Below are 17,489 nucleotides of genomic sequence, written 5' to 3' on the forward strand. Positions count from 1 at the left end.
GAGGTGTCACTGTCTCACATGAGTACTTTCCTATATATGCTAATTACCACCATAGCATACTCTGCTCATACTAGATTCCTTTACAGTCCCACTTCTCTCAGAGAGAAATTCCCAGGCTTCTCTCAGCCTTCACCAACAAAGCACAGAAAATTCTAGAGAAACCAAACCTAACTAAAGCAGCTTCTGTACCTCCAGACTTGATCTTTAAATCCCACTAGGTTCCCTAAAGCATCCTGGTATAGAACATCCACTACCAATATGAGTTCCTTAGAAGTAGGGCTGGTGCAAGGATGTTTCATGCCCTAGGCAAAACTTCCACCTTGCACCCTCCCCCAACCCCAAGCACCCACCCTGAGGTGTCCCTCCCCCGTCCTGAGGCATCCCCCCTGCAGCAGCTCCCCACTACCCACCCTCAGGCACCCCCGCTCACCCCTGGCTCCACCTCAAGCACACCATGGCTGCTTCACTTCTCCTGCCTCCCAGGCTTGCGGCACCAATCAGCTTAGGCACCACAAGCCTGGGAGGCAGGAGAAGTGAAGCAGCCACAGCGTGCTCGGGGAGGTGGCAGGGCAGGGGTGAGCTGGGGCGGAGAGTTCCCCTGTGTACCGCCCATCATTCATTCATTCATGCCCGTCACCCCAACCGGGGTATGGGCCGCCAACCACAGATCTCCAGAGTCTTCTATCCTGGGCCATTCGCTCTAGCTGGTTCCAGGTATAGCCCATTTTTTTGCTATCAACCTGAAGGTCGCGTCGCCAGGTATTTCTTGGGGCTCCTCATCTCTGTTGCAACCTGCGCCGTCTTTCCTGACTCGTACATGGTCCTCACGTTCCATGTGCCGATGGTAATCCTCCTGGTTGTAAGAAGGGTGATCGGCTTAGTGGCTTCCTCGCGGCTTTCACCACCCAGCGTCATGCGTCTTCGAGTTGAAGACCCTTCTTTTTCCAGGCTAAAAGTCTCTGTTAACTCTATTGTTGGCGTTTCTGTAGCAAGCTGATTTTTACGGGGAGGAGTTGCTAGCCCCACGCCCAACCCTCCTCCTTTACCCTGACTTGGGACAGGCAGATGGCCCCAAAGGACCTCTCTGGTGGAGTTTGTGTACCGCCCCCGCCCCCCTTACTTGCTGCAGGCGACCCTCCCCGCACTCCCCTGCCCCAGCTCCCTCCGCCTAAATGCTGGCAGCAACTGGGGAGGCCGAAGATACGGCCACCATGGTTGCTGCCAAAGAAAATGGTGCCCCCCAAATCCTAATGCCCTAGGCAACTGCCTATGTCACCTAAATGGTTGCACCAGCCCTGCTTAGAAGTGCTACTTCTCCAATCCTAAGCACAAAATTAACTCTTCTCCTACAGCTACCCTATAATTCCTTCTCCAGGATAAGAGAACTCTAGACCTCACACCTGTATCCCCTCTTGTAGTTTTCACTTCCCTGGTTAGTGAGACGACCCTGCTCCTCCTCAGCTGGGTCTGATAACAAATCAACCCTGACATACCCTCCAGGTGCAGGAAGATGGGCTAATTGAGCTCTCCAGCTCCTACTAACACTTTGTTCACCAGTGTGGGGTTTACACTCCTTCTCACAACTCCAATTCAAAAAGAGATCAAGCACAGGCTTTAGTTAGAGGATTTTGTTTATATCAAAGACCAAAACATTAATATACCGAAAACAATATCCAAGAAAGCAAGGATATATTATGTAATAATATAAACATATTTAAATAATGAATAAGCTGAAATTAGCTCACTATGAATAAGCTGAAATCAGCTAAACTGAGTTACTGCTACCTTTTAAAAATTATCTAAATGGAAATAAGACAAATCAAATGTTAGTAGTTCTTTTTATTAAATGAAAATATATGCTTAATACCATGCATATTTTAAAGTGTGCTTCATAAAATAGGATTTACTTCTTTGGTGCTAAAATATCTTAGCGACTGGTGCATTTAAATAAAAAAAGAGATGGATACTACAATACAGATCTCTCTTAAGACTATCTCCTAAGGTTTGAGATCTACTGATTAAAGGCACTATAAAAGAGAAAGCTATTATTATTGCCAATATTATTATTAAGTAAATTACCTCTTCATACTGATAATCATCTTCTGAGTCTTCTGTAATGGTAACTTCTGTATGTTTTGTCAAGTCTAAAACAGCTGACATGTGGTGCTTTCCAATGAGAATTAAAACAATTTTTATATGATCATTAAAAAAGAGCAGTTATTCATAAAGCAGTAATTATCAGCCTCTCTCCTGTTCTATGTAAGGCCAAATTTCATATATTTAGGGCTAACTTTGGCTCTTGGATGCCCATACACAGCTCCAATGAAAGGCATGTCGCTGCATTCAAGAACAGAATTTAACACTCAAACTTTTCATTGCAGGATTGCACAGCATTAAAATACCACCCATTTGCTCTGCTATAGCTACATGCCAGTTGCTGTGCTTAATATAAACAGCAAGCCAAACTCTACTCTCAGGTACATAGTCACAATGGCTATATTGCACAGGGGACTTTCACTGTCATTATACCTCTGGGTGTATTTCATCCTTTTAGAGAACTAACCATTTTTATGAGGTTTAGAGATCTGATATTGCAAATGCACATCTGTGGATCCACCCTTTAGGGGAAAATAACAGTAAATTGAGCACTGAAGCTTCTGTTATGTTGGTTTAACAGTCCTACATCTCCTTTAGTTACATTAGGATTAACTGATTTTAATGGGAGGATTGAGAGGTGTGTGTTTCAATGAATGCTTTACAATCTCCTTCTAGCAAAGTGTCCCAGCAACAGCCCATGTGCCCATTGAGTTGGGCAAGGAGAACGTAGCTGAGAAGAGCTGTCCTGAAGAACTGGAGCCTGAACAACCTTCCAAGAGTTTAGAAGCTGTCTGGCTCCTGAGTCTCAGCTCCCCACTCCCAAAGGCAAATGCTGGAGGCCTTACATTATCAGCCAACTTTGTTCTTTTCATGCTCTTAACTGGAGGGGTGAGGGGAGAATTGGGCAGCAAAGTGGTCCAGGGACCACTAACTGTTTGCTAGAGGGGCAGAAAGAGCTAAGTGGCTGCAGCTGCTCTAGTGTTCACAAGATGAGACAGTGAGGGTGGGAGAAGAGTTACTGGGAGCAAAACACACAACAGGGAAACCACTAGTTTTTTTAAGTTGCTCTGGAGATTGGTAGGGAGCAGCAAAGCAGAGGAAGTCTGGCGGCAGAATTGATTTGGGAGGTCAGGAGTTTTGGTTGATTGAGTTTGGTAAGTAATCTAAGAATCATTTTTTAAAAGCTAGACACCCTATGATCAATTCCCTCTTCACCCTTTCACTGTATATAAAGTGACTATGATGCTACTTTATGTCTGGGGAAGATATCTTGTGAATGAGACTTTAAAAAGTGAGGTCCTATTTGCACAGCATGGATACTAAGGCCCAACTTTTTATAAAGGAGGGGCCAATGTATGTGTGCTACTTATTTATTTGTACTTGACTGTGATTATGTGCCTGAATTGGATATTTGTACACCTGCTAGTGCCTCCTAAAATCCCTGGTTTATTTGGAAAATTGTCCTTGGCTGTATTATATTTTATCCATATATGTGTGTCTATATATTTAGAGAGAGAGAGAGAGAGAGAGAGAGGGGCAAGCAAAGGAAAAAGTTAACTGTGTTATTGCTAAAGGTCAAGACTTCATCAGCTGAAGTTACAAAAATCTTTTGCTGATTGGAAATGAGCATTTAAGAAGAGGGGGTTATTTTAAATTTCTTATAGCATTGATTTTTAAATTTGCCTCAGTTATACACACAGCAAAGGGAGGTAATAAGTTACATGTGAGGTTTAGAGGGCTTGCCCCACAAATGCTTTTGAGCTATTGGTTGATAAGTCAAAAAAGTCTTAATATGCTGGGAACACTTTTCTTCCCCACGCTCCAATAACTTCATATCATGAACGGATTTTGCTCCAGCTTTTAAATAAATAAATAAAAGAGCTGAGACTACCAATAGCAAGTTCAGCCACAAAGGACTTTTCAGAAACCTGCACGTGCATAATAGAAGTTTATAATAGAAATCACAATGTAACTGTAGCTGCTTTAATTATAGCAAAAGGTATAATAAAAGTAACATTTAAGGCAGGTATGATCTAGTCATCTGGGACTGGGACTCTCAAATGTCTGAGTTCTAGTCCTGGCCCTGCGACTACCATGTTGTAGGGCCTTGAGCAAATCAGATTAAATGTATGGTCCTTAGAGTCCCTTATCCATAGAACGGGGATGATAAATTACCTACCTTGCTGGGTATATAACAATTATGATTTACCATTAATTCACTAGCCAGCATAACTGAATGGTACTTTAATTAAAGTTTGCAAAGCACTCGGAAGCTGAAAAATGTACTAAGTATCATTTTATAAAATATCTAATAATAAAAGGCAGGATAATGTCACTGTAATCAATTAAGCAGCCTTTTGGTACTGTCATATTGTAGTAGTAAACAGAGGATTGAATGTTTATATGATACAATTTAAATATAATATTTTGCATCCAGCAATTTGGCTAAAAATATTTCTCTCACTGGAAGCTTAATTGTATAATGAGAGAGACGATTTTGTCAAATTGTTTTACATATGTGCAACACTTCATTCCTTTTTCTCCATATTGACAATTCTATTCTACAGTTATAGAATCTTTTACAATGTGGATATAAATATCACTATGTCATATCCACCAGACATTTCAAACTAATGCAAATGCTCTTGGTGATTTAGGTGCTTCCAGGATGAGTAGTTTGTTGCTAGTTTTTTAAAAGTGTTTTTCTGACTTGATAGCCCTTATGTGCCGTTATGGTCTAGACTACAGGTGCTATGCACGTGGAATAAAACCTCATGTTAAAAATCTTGAAATTATTCTTCAAAAATTATATTTCAGATGCACAATAATCTTTTAAAGACAAAATTCCTCATTCAGCTACATTTTTGAGCAAACATTGTCTACACATTTTATTTTAAATGTCTTTTATAATATAGACACTCTTATGTAGTGCCTTTTATCAGCCGCAGGGCACTGAAGAATTTCTGTTTTAAGGAAATAGAAACTGAATCACAGAGAAGTGGCTTATATAGGATCACAAAGCAAGTCAGTCAGTACCAAGGTTGGGAACAGAACTCAGATCTCCTGATTGCCAGCCTCTAAATATACAAAACAAAACAAACCTGAAACCACTAACTTATAATTTGTCTTTGCTCTTTTTATAACTGAAAAGGAATCAAACTGATTGTTTCTAAATGTTATAACTCTGAAATAAACCTTCTAAATTGCTGTACTGCAATCTAAAATTCCTATTTTACTTGTATAAACTACTGAATTAAAAATAGAATTTTAGGGAATGATTGGATAATTCAGGCCCTTGATGACAGAATTGGAGCCTTTGACTCTAGATCAGTGGTTCAAATATTGCCAAGTGGAGGAACAAGCAAATGTGGGTTACTTTCTGATAGGTATTTGGTGCTGCTTGGAAAAAAACTTACCAGATGCTTGCTACAGAGAGATAAATACAAAAAGGAGGAAGAGGCAACAGCTCCAGTACGTCAGTTGTTGCTCACAGCTTTCCCAAGTGGCAAGAGAAAAGTGAAATTGTTGTGGTTCTTGTTAAATTCACACAGGGATTCTAAACAGCAATGGATCTTGGCAGCACACTGAAATGAACAAGACTCTGGACATTCCCACTGTTACTATTCAGAACCCGTAGGTGAAACTAACAAGAATCAGAACAATTTCACTTTTGTTTCCATACCAGAGGCGGTGGAGTCAACTGTTTGTAGATGCAGCAAGATGGCTCTGCATCAAGCTACAGTCAGTTCACATTGAGAAGGTCTTCTTAATCATGAGGGCTGGAGACTTAGCTGTCTTCATTCAAATAAAAAATTAAACTCTGTGCTAACTTACGGTTTATTCCCCCTGGGTTCCCAGGGAAGTTCACTACAGATGCTCCCTGGGCTACGCAAGACCCAATTTATGCAAATTTGCACTTAGGGAAAAAGTTCCATAAGCCAGTAATAGGATTTTCGAGTTGTGGAAATTTTTGCGTAACTACAGGTATACGTTTCCAACTTACGCAAAATTCGAGTTACCCAAGGCTTTCTGGAACAGAATAATTGCGTAAGTTGGAGGGGGCGCCTGTATTAGCCAGCAGTAAGTAGGAGAGTGTTGGTAAAACAAATTGGTAATCTCAGGTTTTTCCTACCATAATTACTTGATTTTGGCCTGTCTCCTACTGGGCAGGTCTGTACCTGACAAATACAATGATATGGGCATTGAGTGAAGCTTTTACTGCAGGTGCCACTGAGAAGCCTGGCTGAATGGGCCCCAGAGGTGTTCCTTCCCCTTCCCCAATCCTGGACAGAGCTCGGGGGGTGGGGGTGATCCATGCAGTGGCACTGACCCATGCAGACAACTAGGAGACCCCATTACACCCCACCCCACTGCTTGAACTTGCCCTGGATTCAAAACCAAGGAGGGGGCGGGGGGTGCCTGATATTCATGGAGATTTGTTCTCAGTTGAATCAAACTCTCCAAAAGTCCCCAGAGGCCAGATCCCAACAGACCTCCCCGCAAAGCGAGACTGAAACCCCAACACCCCCTGCCCTGGGTGAAGACCCCCGGCTCCCCCTCTCCCGGGGGGAACCCCCAGAAACCCCGCTCCCCAGAGCGAGGAGCCCCCGGGGTGAACCCTCAGCAAATCCCCCCCCTTATCCCCAGCGCTGCCCAGCCAGGACCAAGGAGCCGCTGAGGGGGCGCGGGGCGAGGATACGCTGCAGGCAGAAGGGCCCCTCGGCTCCGGCCACCGCCGCCTCCCCCTCCATCGCCGGCTCTCCGGGTCGGTTGTTTACACCCCGCTCTCGCCGTTGCTAGGGTTCCCCGCAGAGCCTCTCGCGAGACCAAGGAAGCAGCTCGCCCCTTCTCTCCGCCTGGTTCTAGCCGGGTTTCACGGGGGGGCGCGATAAAGCAAGACGTGGGAACGGCGGGACGCGTCCCGGTCGCCATAGCAATTGTCACTTCTCGGTTACGGACAGGGGAAGGTCCAATGGCGCTTCAGTAGGGCGGTGCCGAGGGACTAGCTGGCCAATCGGTGCGAGGCAGGGGGGAAAGTCCCGCCTCCTGGCCCAGGCTTCCCCCTCTGGACAGAGAAGGGGGCTCCGAGACGGTGACAGGGAGTAGGGGAAGTGCAGCACCTCCCGAGAGGCCCCCACACTGGGTTGGGCCCGCGGCATCTCTGGGGGCGGGGCATAGGGACCACCTCTGGGGGCGGGGCATAAGGCAGGAGACCCACCCCTGCAGGGTGCCCCAGTGCCCCCAGCTCGCCCTGGGATCAGAGCTGCTGGGGAGAGCAGCACAGAGCTCTGCTGTTTGCAGCGTGCCAGGTGTATGGCACTAACAACCCCAGGCGCCAGGGTGCACACTGTTGAGCACCGTCTACTGTCACCTTCTCTGGCAACTAACGCTATGTATATATCTACTAGGGCTGTGAAGCAATTACAATAATTAATTGCATGGTTAATCGTGGTGTTAAACAATAATAGAATACTACTTATTTAAATATTTTGGATGTTTTCCACATTTTCAAATATGTTGATTTCAATTTCTACACAGAATATGAAGTGTACAGTGCTCAATTTATATTTATTTTTATTCTAAATATTTGCACTGTAAAACCAAAAGAAATAGTATTTTTCAATTTGCTTAATACAAGTACTGTATTAAGAGAGCAATCTCTTCATCGTGAAAGTTGAACTTACAAATGTAGAATTATGCACACAAAAAAACTGCCTTCAAAAATAAAACAATGTCAAACTTTAGAGCCTATAAGTCCACTCAGTCCTACTTCTTGTTCAGCCAATTGCTCAGACAAACAAATTTGTTTACATGTGCAGGAGACAATGCTGCCCACCTCTTGTTTACAATGTCATCTGAAAGTGAGAACAGGCATTCGCATGGTACTGTTGTAGCTGGCATTGCAAGATATTTACATGCCAGATGTGCTAAAGATTCACGTCCCTTCATGCTTCAACCACCATTCCAGAGGATATGTGTCCATACTGATGATAGGTTCTGCTCAATAACGATCCAAAGCAGTGGAGACTGGGGCATGTTCATTTTCATCATCATCTGAGTCAGATGCCACAAGCAGAACATTGATTTTTTGGGGGGGAGGGGTTCAAGTTCTGTAGTTTCTGCATTGGAGTGTTGCTCTTTTAAGACTTCTGAAAGCATGCTCCACACCTCGTCCCTCTCAGATTTTGGAAGGCACTTCAGATTCTTAAACCTTGGGTCAAGTGCTGTCTTTAGAAATCTCGCATTAATACCTTCTTTCAATTTTGTCAGATCTGCAGTGAAAATGTTCTTAAAATGATCAACATGCTTGGTCATCATCCAACACTGCTATAACATTAAATATATGGCAGAATACGGGTAAAACACAGAGCAGGAGACATACAATTCTCCCCCAAAGAAGTTCAGTCACAAATTTAATTAATGCATTATTTTTTAACAAGCGTCATCAGCGTGGAAGCATGTCGTCTGGAACAGTGGCCAAAGCATAAGGGGCATATGAATGTTTAGCATATCTGGCATGTAAATACCTTGCTACAAAAGTGCCATGTGGATGCCTGTTCTCCCTTTCAGGTAACATTGTAAATAAGAAGCGGGCAGTATTATCTCCTGTAAACTTGTGATTAGCTGAACAAGAAGTAGGACTGAGTGGACTAGTAGGCACTAAAGTTCACATTGTTTTGTTTTTTTAATGCAGTTATGTAACAAAAAAAACTACATTTGTAAGTTGCACTTTTACAATAAAGAGATTGCACTACAGTACTTGTATGAGGTGAACTGAAAAATGCTATTTCTTATTTTTACAGTGAAAATATTTGTAATAAAAATATAAAGTGAGCACTGTACACTGATTCTGTATTGTAATTGAAATCAATATATTTGAAAAGGTAGAAAAACTTCCAAAATAGTTAATAAATTTCAATTGATATTATATTATTTAACAGTTTGATTAAAACTGCAATTAATTTTTTTTTGAGTTAATCGCATGAGTTAACTGGGATTAATCGACAGCGCGCGCACACACACACACACACTACTCTTGTAACATCCTAGTTTTGCTGGACTGTGCCCACATTCCAGCCATTTCTGTTTAAGCCAGAGCTTCCAAATCTCTGCTAACTAGGGAAATGTTATTTATAAAATGGACTTTTATGAGATAATTTTAAAGTAAAGCAAAGTTTAGGCCTCTAACAAAGGTTTGTTCCAGCTCCAGGGATTCCTAGTCAAGAGGAAATACAATGTTGATAACTCACCTAAAATCTAGTGTTTTTTTTTCCCCTTAAAATCCCAGCTCAGGGCAGTGACGTGACTACCTGAGACTCTCAGCTTTCATTTTAAAAACTAGTTTTTAGCCCTGATGGTTTCAGAGCAAAGTTTGATAATGTGTATCCTAATGGCTCAAGAACCAGAAAGCAAAAAGAACCCTGAATTTTTAAAAATACCATGATTTTTAAGTGAACCTCAGATTTTTAGGGTTGACTCATGGTTTTTGAATGCTTGCCATTGGCACTACTGAAATAGTTCATGGTATAATTATGTGTAATAAATAATATTTTGAATTTTAATAGCACTTTTCATCTCAAGGACTTTATAGCTGTGCAATAATTGTTACTTTGTGATAGGTAAGGTATTATACCCATTTTAAGTAAACTGAGCCACTTTGCCACAGACTTTCTGTGTAACTTTGGGCAAGTCATGTAACTTGTATAAGGTCTCACAGTGAGTCACTGAGAGACCCAAAAAATAGAGCCCATGAGTTACTCTAAATATTCTAAATATGTTTTATACTAACTTGAGATATTTTTGGTGACCATTCTATGCAGATAATATGGTAATATACGTGAAAGAATAAAATGAGAAGAAAGGAAAGTAAACTATCAATGTGTAAGCCTTTTAGACTGGCATTAATTATCCCTTTAGAGAAAGTAAGATCTTTTTGTAGTAGAAACAGATGTCCTGGAGTTGATGATGCACCGCAGCATATCCTTGAGGGAATTAATTGTTCAAATGATCTTTCTATGGTATGCTATTTCTCTGTAGTTTAATTAAAAATATGGGCAAAGATTTTGAGGTAATAATGTATTATACACTATATTCTTGAGGTTATAGTTTATATGCTCTTGAGATGCCTGAGCTCAGGTTCTTTGGAGTCAGTGGAAGTCTTTCCACTGACTTCGGTGGGTTTTGGAATAGTCCATAGGGCCCAGTCCTAAATTCCCATAGATTTTTTTAAAATGGAAATTACACACAATAGGGAACTCAGGATTGGTTGAGCAAGAAAGGTTATTTGCATTCATGCACAACAACTGGAAAATAAATTCTTAATTTTTCTTTGAAAGGGTTCAGAAAGGAGAACTGCTAGCAGTCAGACTCAAAGGAGATGTACTGATTGTGCTGGCCAGGTGTGAGAGTATCTTAAGAAGTTAAGGGTACAAAGAGAGGATCAAACAAGTTAGAGATGGAGAACACGCATTAGATCATCAAATCCAGCCCTGCAAATGCAGGATCTAATCAGAGTGAGGACATATAGAATGGGAGCCATAAAAAGCTGCAAACAAAATGCTCACAGTGGGTTGGATGTCCTTTTCATTTGTAAAGACAGAAGTTTGAGGGAACTGATCAGATTTGCAGTTCCAGTGTCTCCAAATTGTAGTGAGGCAGCAGTTGAGAGATTTGACAGGAAGTATGAGACGCATGATGGTCTATATAGTGGAAGAGTGTGTTATGGTGCTGTATTTTCTATAGCAGTCATGAGAGTTTGTTTGTAATGCTTTACTAACTCTCTGTGTCATGGCCTCTTGGCTAAGAAGACTTCTCTATAAGTAAGGGTTGGAAATTGCAGGGTCTTAAGTGAGTGAATTCAGACTGTGTTGTTGCTTTCTTCTTGTGTTGCAGCAGGGAAAGGTGTTTTGGTTTTGTTTTTTGTTTGTTTGTTTGTTTGTTTTATTTCTTCCTTGAGGAGGAAATGAGCTGCCCAGAATATGGATGAGGATGCAATCCTGGGCTGTTTGAGTGAAACAGCAGCTGAAGGAATAAAAGTGTTGCCAAATGGAAGAATTAAAAAATCATGAGCCAGAACCCCCAAATCATGATTGGCTTAAGATAGTTTTTAAATAATAAATGTGAGGTTCTTTTTATTTGCCTTCTGGTTTCTGAGTTTTTAGTGTGCACTTGCTTCACACTTTCTAGCTTTTCTTCATGACCAGGAGGGTTAACAACTTTTTTTTTTTAAATGAAAGCTGCGATTCTCCTAGAAATTCTTGATTCCAGAAATTGGGACATTCAGAAAAACATTATAAATTATAGACACGGTGGGTGAGGTAATATCTTTTATTGGACCAAGCTCTGTGTAAGCTTGTATCTCTCACCAAGAGAAGTTGGTTCAATAAAAGATATTTCCTCACCCACCATCTCTCTAATATCCTGGGACAGCACTGCTACAACACTGTATACTATAAATCATGACAGTTGGTAACAGTAAGTGTGCACACATTTAAAGGTCATAGAGAGATGCAGCTACTTTTGGTCACATAAATTTAATATTGCTTTTCTTTGGTCCCAGAAGGTCTCTTTTTATTTGCTGCTGCTGTAGGACTTTCAATGCTTAGAATACTAAAGACTAGTTTATTCATTCTTAATGCTCTTTTACTGACCAAGTGAAGTTGAACAACTCAGTTCCCATCCATATCCTTCTCTCCCTCTTCCACCCTAGCTGGAGCTCCACTTACCTCCTCATTCCTGCTAACTCCTTCTCTCCTCCACTTTTACCACCCTCACCTCCCATAAACCCCAATGAGCATCAGAAGAATTCCACTGCATATGAGAGGAAAGCTTCTTGCTTCCTGCCTACCTTCTTCCCCTTTCACAGTTGAGCCTGCCTTCCCCCAGGGAATTAGGTTCCGCTCCAGGCTCTCTCCTACACTCAATCACCAGTACTTGTGGCACCTTAGAGACTAACAAATTTATTTGAGCATAAGCTTTCGTGGGCTACAGCACACTTCTCTGGATGCATCCGAAGAAGTGGGCTGTAGCCCACGAAAGCTTATGCTCAAATAAATTTGTTAGTCTCTAAGGTGCCACAAGTACTCCTGTTCTTTTTGCGGATACAGACTAACATGGCTGCTACTCTGAAACCTGTCAATCACCAGTGTTATCTCCCTCTACTCATTCTTGGCTTAGGTCAGGAATTGGCAGCCATCTGGAAGAGGCTGTCATTTGAGGAGGAAACTGTGTTGGAGGTAGATTATGGTATGAGGGAAGCCAAGTGGGTTAGGATTGGACCCTCCCAGGAGTTCTAACCTGCTCTTTAGCCAATGGCTAGAATGCATCTGTGACAGAGGTGGAGCAGCTTTGTGATCATTTAAAAATACTGAGATGTAATACTCTTCTGAACACTGTATGTGACCTGGTCAGCGAGGTGAAGTTACTGTATATTGGATTATAAAATTTTCCTGTAGAATGTATTAATCTAGCTCAGTGGTTCTCAAACTAGGAGGTGGGCCTCCCAAGTCTGACAGGTGGGAATGTGTCAAGGGAGGCACGAGCTGTGTGTGGGTGTTTTTGTTTTCTGTCTGTTTTTTAAAAGAGCTCTGGCTGTCAGCCCCGCGTGGCTGGGGCTTGTGCAGAAGGGCTGCGCGCACTTGTGAGGCAGGGATAAAGGGGAAAGCCACATCCCCGCTGCTTGGGCTCTGCTTCCCCCGCACTCCTAATCCCTCACCTGGAGTTGGCAGGGCTCTGGCTGTCAGTCCCAGGATGGCAGCAGCAGTGATGAAGTAAGGGTGGTCATGGGGAGCTAAATCTGTTGTGAAAAGTGATATTGATGAATATCACTTTTCACATTGCCACCCTTCTGTGCTGGTGTGGTGCTGCCTTCAGAGCTGGCCGGCCAGCCGGCCAGCAGCCACTGCTCTCTGCCCTGGGTGGTGGTACATATACTTGGGGGTGGGAAGGACGTAAATGGCTACAGATGCAAACAGGGGAGGTCTGAACAAATAAGTTTGAGAAGCACTGATCTATCTTAATAGGGGGCGGTGGGAAAGACAAGCCAGAAAGAGATACAATAGCTGTACACAAGCAAACCTCCCAACAAACCGTGTGAGCAGGGCCGGCTCCAGACCCCAGCACGCCAAGCGCGCGCTTGGGGCGGCATTTTGCCGGCAGGGCAGCAGGCGGCTCCGGCGGACCTTCCACAGTCATGCCTGCGGAGGGTTCGCTGGTCCCGCGGCTCGGGTGGACCTCCCGCAGGCATGACTGCGGAAGGTCCGCCAGAGCCGCCTGCCACCCTCCCAGCGCACCCTCCGCAGGCGCGTCTGCAAGAGGTCCCCCGCAGCCGCGGGACCGGCAGCGCACCCCCTGTGGCATGCCGCCCTGCTTGGGGCAGCCAAATTCTTAGAGCCACCCCTGCGTGTGAGGGGACACCGACAGGACAATAACCTACTTCTAGGCTCCAAGCCAAAGTGAGACAGCCAGGCTGGGCAGGGCCGGCTCCAGGCACCAGCTCAGCAAGCGGGTGCTTGCGGCAGCCAAGGGGAAGGGGCAGCACGTCGGGCTCTCCGGCAATTCGGTAGCGGGTCCCTCAGTCCCTCTTGGAGGGAAGGACCTGCCACCGAAGAAGAAAATGGTGCAGTGGAGCAGGCTTTTTTTTTTTTCTGCAGCTTGGGGTGGCAAAAACCTTGGAGCCGGCCCTGAGGCTGGGAACCCTCTTAGAACAGGATGATATAGGTAGGTAGGGTGTGTCTGTGTGCCTGAGCCTGTCCCGGGGGGAGTCTGGGAAGAGAGTTTAAAGAAGCTGTGTCTTCTCCAGTATCTAGAGTATGGTAGCCTTAGGGAGAGACAAACATGCATATAGATTAGTGTATTATTTAAAGATCTGTTTTCTCTTAAATGCTGTGGTTCTAAAGTGCTTTAAGAAGGCTGTCCGATCATGGTTACCACACTCATTGCTCCCTGACGGAACAAAACCACAGGATCCGAAGATAAATCAGGCCTGCTAAAGTGATCACAGAAGACCTCAAAATTGTGTGAGTTCATGCCTACAGAGAGGGGACGGCCCAGACCTGAACGGGTGCACTCGGAAACCAGGAGATGTCAGAGGTAGAGTTAGTGACAGCCTCTCACCTGAACATCACAACTCAACTCATCCCAACAGTGGCCACTTCCAACTCCCTGGAAACTTTCTAGTCCCCAAAGTATTGAAGAAATGGTGCTTGAGTCCCTTCTCACTTCCACTAGTATGCATCAGGAGTAACTCCATTGCAGCCAGTGGAGTTGTATGTGTGTAGCTAGCTGTCATTTTACATCACTGAACACAGAAGAAGTGGGTAGATTGTTACTTCTGGGGGAAAAAAAGACCCAAGAGGAATTTCACAGTGCTAGAAGTATCCAGTCCTTCTGTTCTCAGCATTGAAAATGATCATGACATCATCACATTTGGTATGTGCAAACAGAAAAGTCCAATCCAGTAATATATGTGGTGGTCTAAAAGCTAGTTGCACAAAGCCAAATCAGCTGGAACAAACAATTTTTAAATAGAAAAAGTTAATGATAATTCAGAACATGTTACTAGATGCCCCAAAAGCCACAATCAAGAAAGAAGGCTACACTGGTTAAACAAACAACCTGGCTTAGGGGGGAAATGAAGGCAGCTATAAAATAAGAAAAATGTATAAAATGGGTAAAAGGGAAAGTTGATAGCAATTAATATAAATCAGAAGCTATGAATGGTATAATATTGATAAGGGAAGCAAAATGACACTAGGACAATCAGAAGGCGGTTTTTGGAGTATTCTAGTAACGGACCATTATCATTATTAGAATTTCATTTGTTACTAGATGGAAATGGTAGAATTCTCCCTAATAACACAGAAAAGGCAGAAGTGTTGGATAAATATTTATGTTCCATATTTAGGAAAAAAGGCATGTGATGTATTTGACTAAGTACCTTGCATTACAATAGTAATGTAGAATGTTAAACAGTAGATGCAGATAACTTGTATTCAATTGTTTTGGAAAAGCTGACCAAAGATTGGAGGAGTGATATATAATGAACAGGACAGTCATTAATACAGAGCGATCTGGATCACTTGGTAAGCTAGATGCAAGCAACCAATATGTATTTTAATACAGCCAAATGTGAGGTCATCAATCTGCAAACAAAGAATGCAGGCCAGGCTTACAGGATGGTGGAAATCATCCTGGGAAGCAGTGACTCTGAAAAAGACTTGGGAGTCATGGTGAATAATTAGCTGAATATGAGTTCCCAGCATGACACTGTGGTCAAGTGTAAAGTGATCCTTGAAGGTACAAACAGCGGAATCATAAGTGGAAGTAGAGAGCTTATTTTACCTTTGCGTTTGTCATGATACGATCACTACTGAAATACTGTGTGCAGTTCTGGTGTCCACAATTCAAGAAGGAAGTTGAAAAATTGGAGAGGTCAGAGAAAAGCCACAAGAGTGAGTAAAGTATTAGAAAACATGGTCCACTCTAGGAGTTCCCAGTTAGATGTCAGGTCTCCTCTTGGCAACTATCTCTGGGTAGGGACTCTTGTCCTCCTCCCTCCTGACCAGGGTCTTGAGGCTGCACTGCTCCCTGCTTTATAGTGTGATGTCAGTCTAAAGGCCAGCACCTGTGTTTTGGTTTCTCTCCAAGGACTATGAATAGTGTATTACCAGCAGTTACAAGTTACCATACAGCTCTTTCTAAGCAACCACATTTATTCTTAAGATAAAAGCATTAAATCTGTTCATTTGTTTTTATAGATTTTCCTCTGTAAACACTAAACTTACCAAGAGTCAGCCATCAGTCTTATGGGGCGCTAATGGACCAAAGTCTTTCCAACCCTTCCCCAAGGGTTGGGGCTCCCCTTGAACAGAAGGTCGTGTCTGTTTGATGGATCAGAAAGAAGGCCATGAGTCCATTCAAGTTCATCCTTTTATACCAACAACCCTTTCTTTGTTTCCTAGTCTCTGGAAAACCCAGCCTCATCCAATATATGCAAACCACCCCCCAGAGGTGGAACTTCTGGAGTCATTTACAATCTCAGGGGTAATCACCCCCACTGGTTTTAGTTCCTGTAGAAGCTGTGGTGATTCTCCCCTATGGATTAGGACACAGACCAACATAAACCATTCAAAATTGAATATAACGGCCCTCCAAAATACTACATGATGTTGCAATATTTGTCACAAAATGCTCTTCTAAAATATATACTGTAGTTCAGGAAAGTCTTGTGATCTCTGTTCTGCAAGAGGTCAGACTACATCATAGTGGTCCCTTCAGGACTTACAATCTATTACAAAACAAGATAATTGAGAGGATCATCAGGCACACTGTATGGAGATTAACCAGTATCCTAAAGATTAATTTAAAAAAATATATTTCAGTATTTATTCTAAAGTTTGTTCAGTGTCTGTCTGTTTGTTATTCTTTAAATGGTGTTCATCTTTGTTTGGAAATAGCTAAGAGGCTTTACGTGGGAGTTGATGTCCTAATCAGTTCACATCATAAAGCTCCTGTAACATGAATGACTTGATATCACAATAATCTTCCATCAACTCACATCACAAACCATCATGCATTTTCTGTACGAACCTGAGAACTCCCCATGCAAATATTACATTTGATTATTGCAATACTGAATTCCAAACACTGATGAATGGAATTGAGAATGAATTAGGAGACAGAGTCACACTGGTTTACAACAGCATAACAGTTATAACTGAATTATCAATGATTACTTTGTCCCTGGGTAAAATCACAAACGTTGTTACTCTATCCTGTTATCGCTCTTGAGAAATGGAAGCTTCATAGCTTCAGCAGTCAGTTAAAAGGCCTGACGTAGTATTTGCCCTCTGGGAAGGGAAACTAAATACTTCAGCCATTCAGTACACTCACTAGAGGAGCATGGGACTTTGCTTCCACCGTAGCAAAGGGCCCAATCCCATTTCCACTTAAGTCAATGGAAATCTTAACATTGATTTCCACGGGCACAGAAACAAGTCCAAAGCATTCACCCATACTACTTTCATAGACTGTCACTCCACCTCAGGTAAATACCTAGAAGGTGAATCCTGTGGGTTCCATTCAACAGACATGCAGCCAACATAGTATTTTCTGCCTCATTAAACACATGAGTTTCCTAAACATCAGAAAGCATTCAGAAAGTCGCACAGTTTTCCTTTTTAACAAGCACAAAAGAGTGGATGGTACAGTATACAGAGAGCATTATGGGAGTGGAAGAGCTATCATCTAAATAACCATGGCTGGAGTGTGGAACCATAGCTGGAAGTGAGGATGAGTTGGCAGCCATCTTAGATCAAGCAACTGACACCAATTGTATTTTCTGTGCAGCACCACTGGGCCTCTGCTTGTACAACAACAGGATAGCATGTTGA

The 17,489-nt window shown here is 42.8% G+C and overlaps 1 protein-coding gene and 1 long non-coding RNA gene across 4 annotated transcripts in view; one reads left to right on the forward strand and one right to left on the reverse strand.

The window, feature by feature from the left end:
* The window catches only part of SPAG16 (sperm associated antigen 16), a 738,799-nt gene extending 731,891 nt beyond the window's left edge, over positions 1–6,908 (reverse strand). For all 3 annotated transcript variants that reach the window (XM_039494401.1, XM_039494402.1, XM_039494403.1), the window contains exons 1-2: positions 6,797–6,908; positions 2,080–2,126 (exon numbers count right to left, since the gene is read on the reverse strand). In XM_039494401.1, coding sequence (XP_039350335.1) covers positions 2,080–2,126; positions 6,797–6,848 — 99 coding nt within the window. In that variant the 5' untranslated portion in view covers positions 6,849–6,908. The remainder of the gene's footprint in view (positions 1–2,079; positions 2,127–6,796) is intronic.
* The window catches only part of LOC120374563, a 31,116-nt gene continuing 16,403 nt past the window's right edge, over positions 2,777–17,489 (forward strand). The window contains exon 1 of the long non-coding RNA XR_005586149.1: positions 2,777–3,251. This is a non-coding gene — a long non-coding RNA (uncharacterized LOC120374563). The remainder of the gene's footprint in view (positions 3,252–17,489) is intronic.

This window comes from Mauremys reevesii, linkage group 11 (assembly GCF_016161935.1).
Source record: "Mauremys reevesii isolate NIE-2019 linkage group 11, ASM1616193v1, whole genome shotgun sequence".
In the NCBI taxonomy this organism is placed as follows: Eukaryota; Metazoa; Chordata; order Testudines; family Geoemydidae; genus Mauremys; species Mauremys reevesii.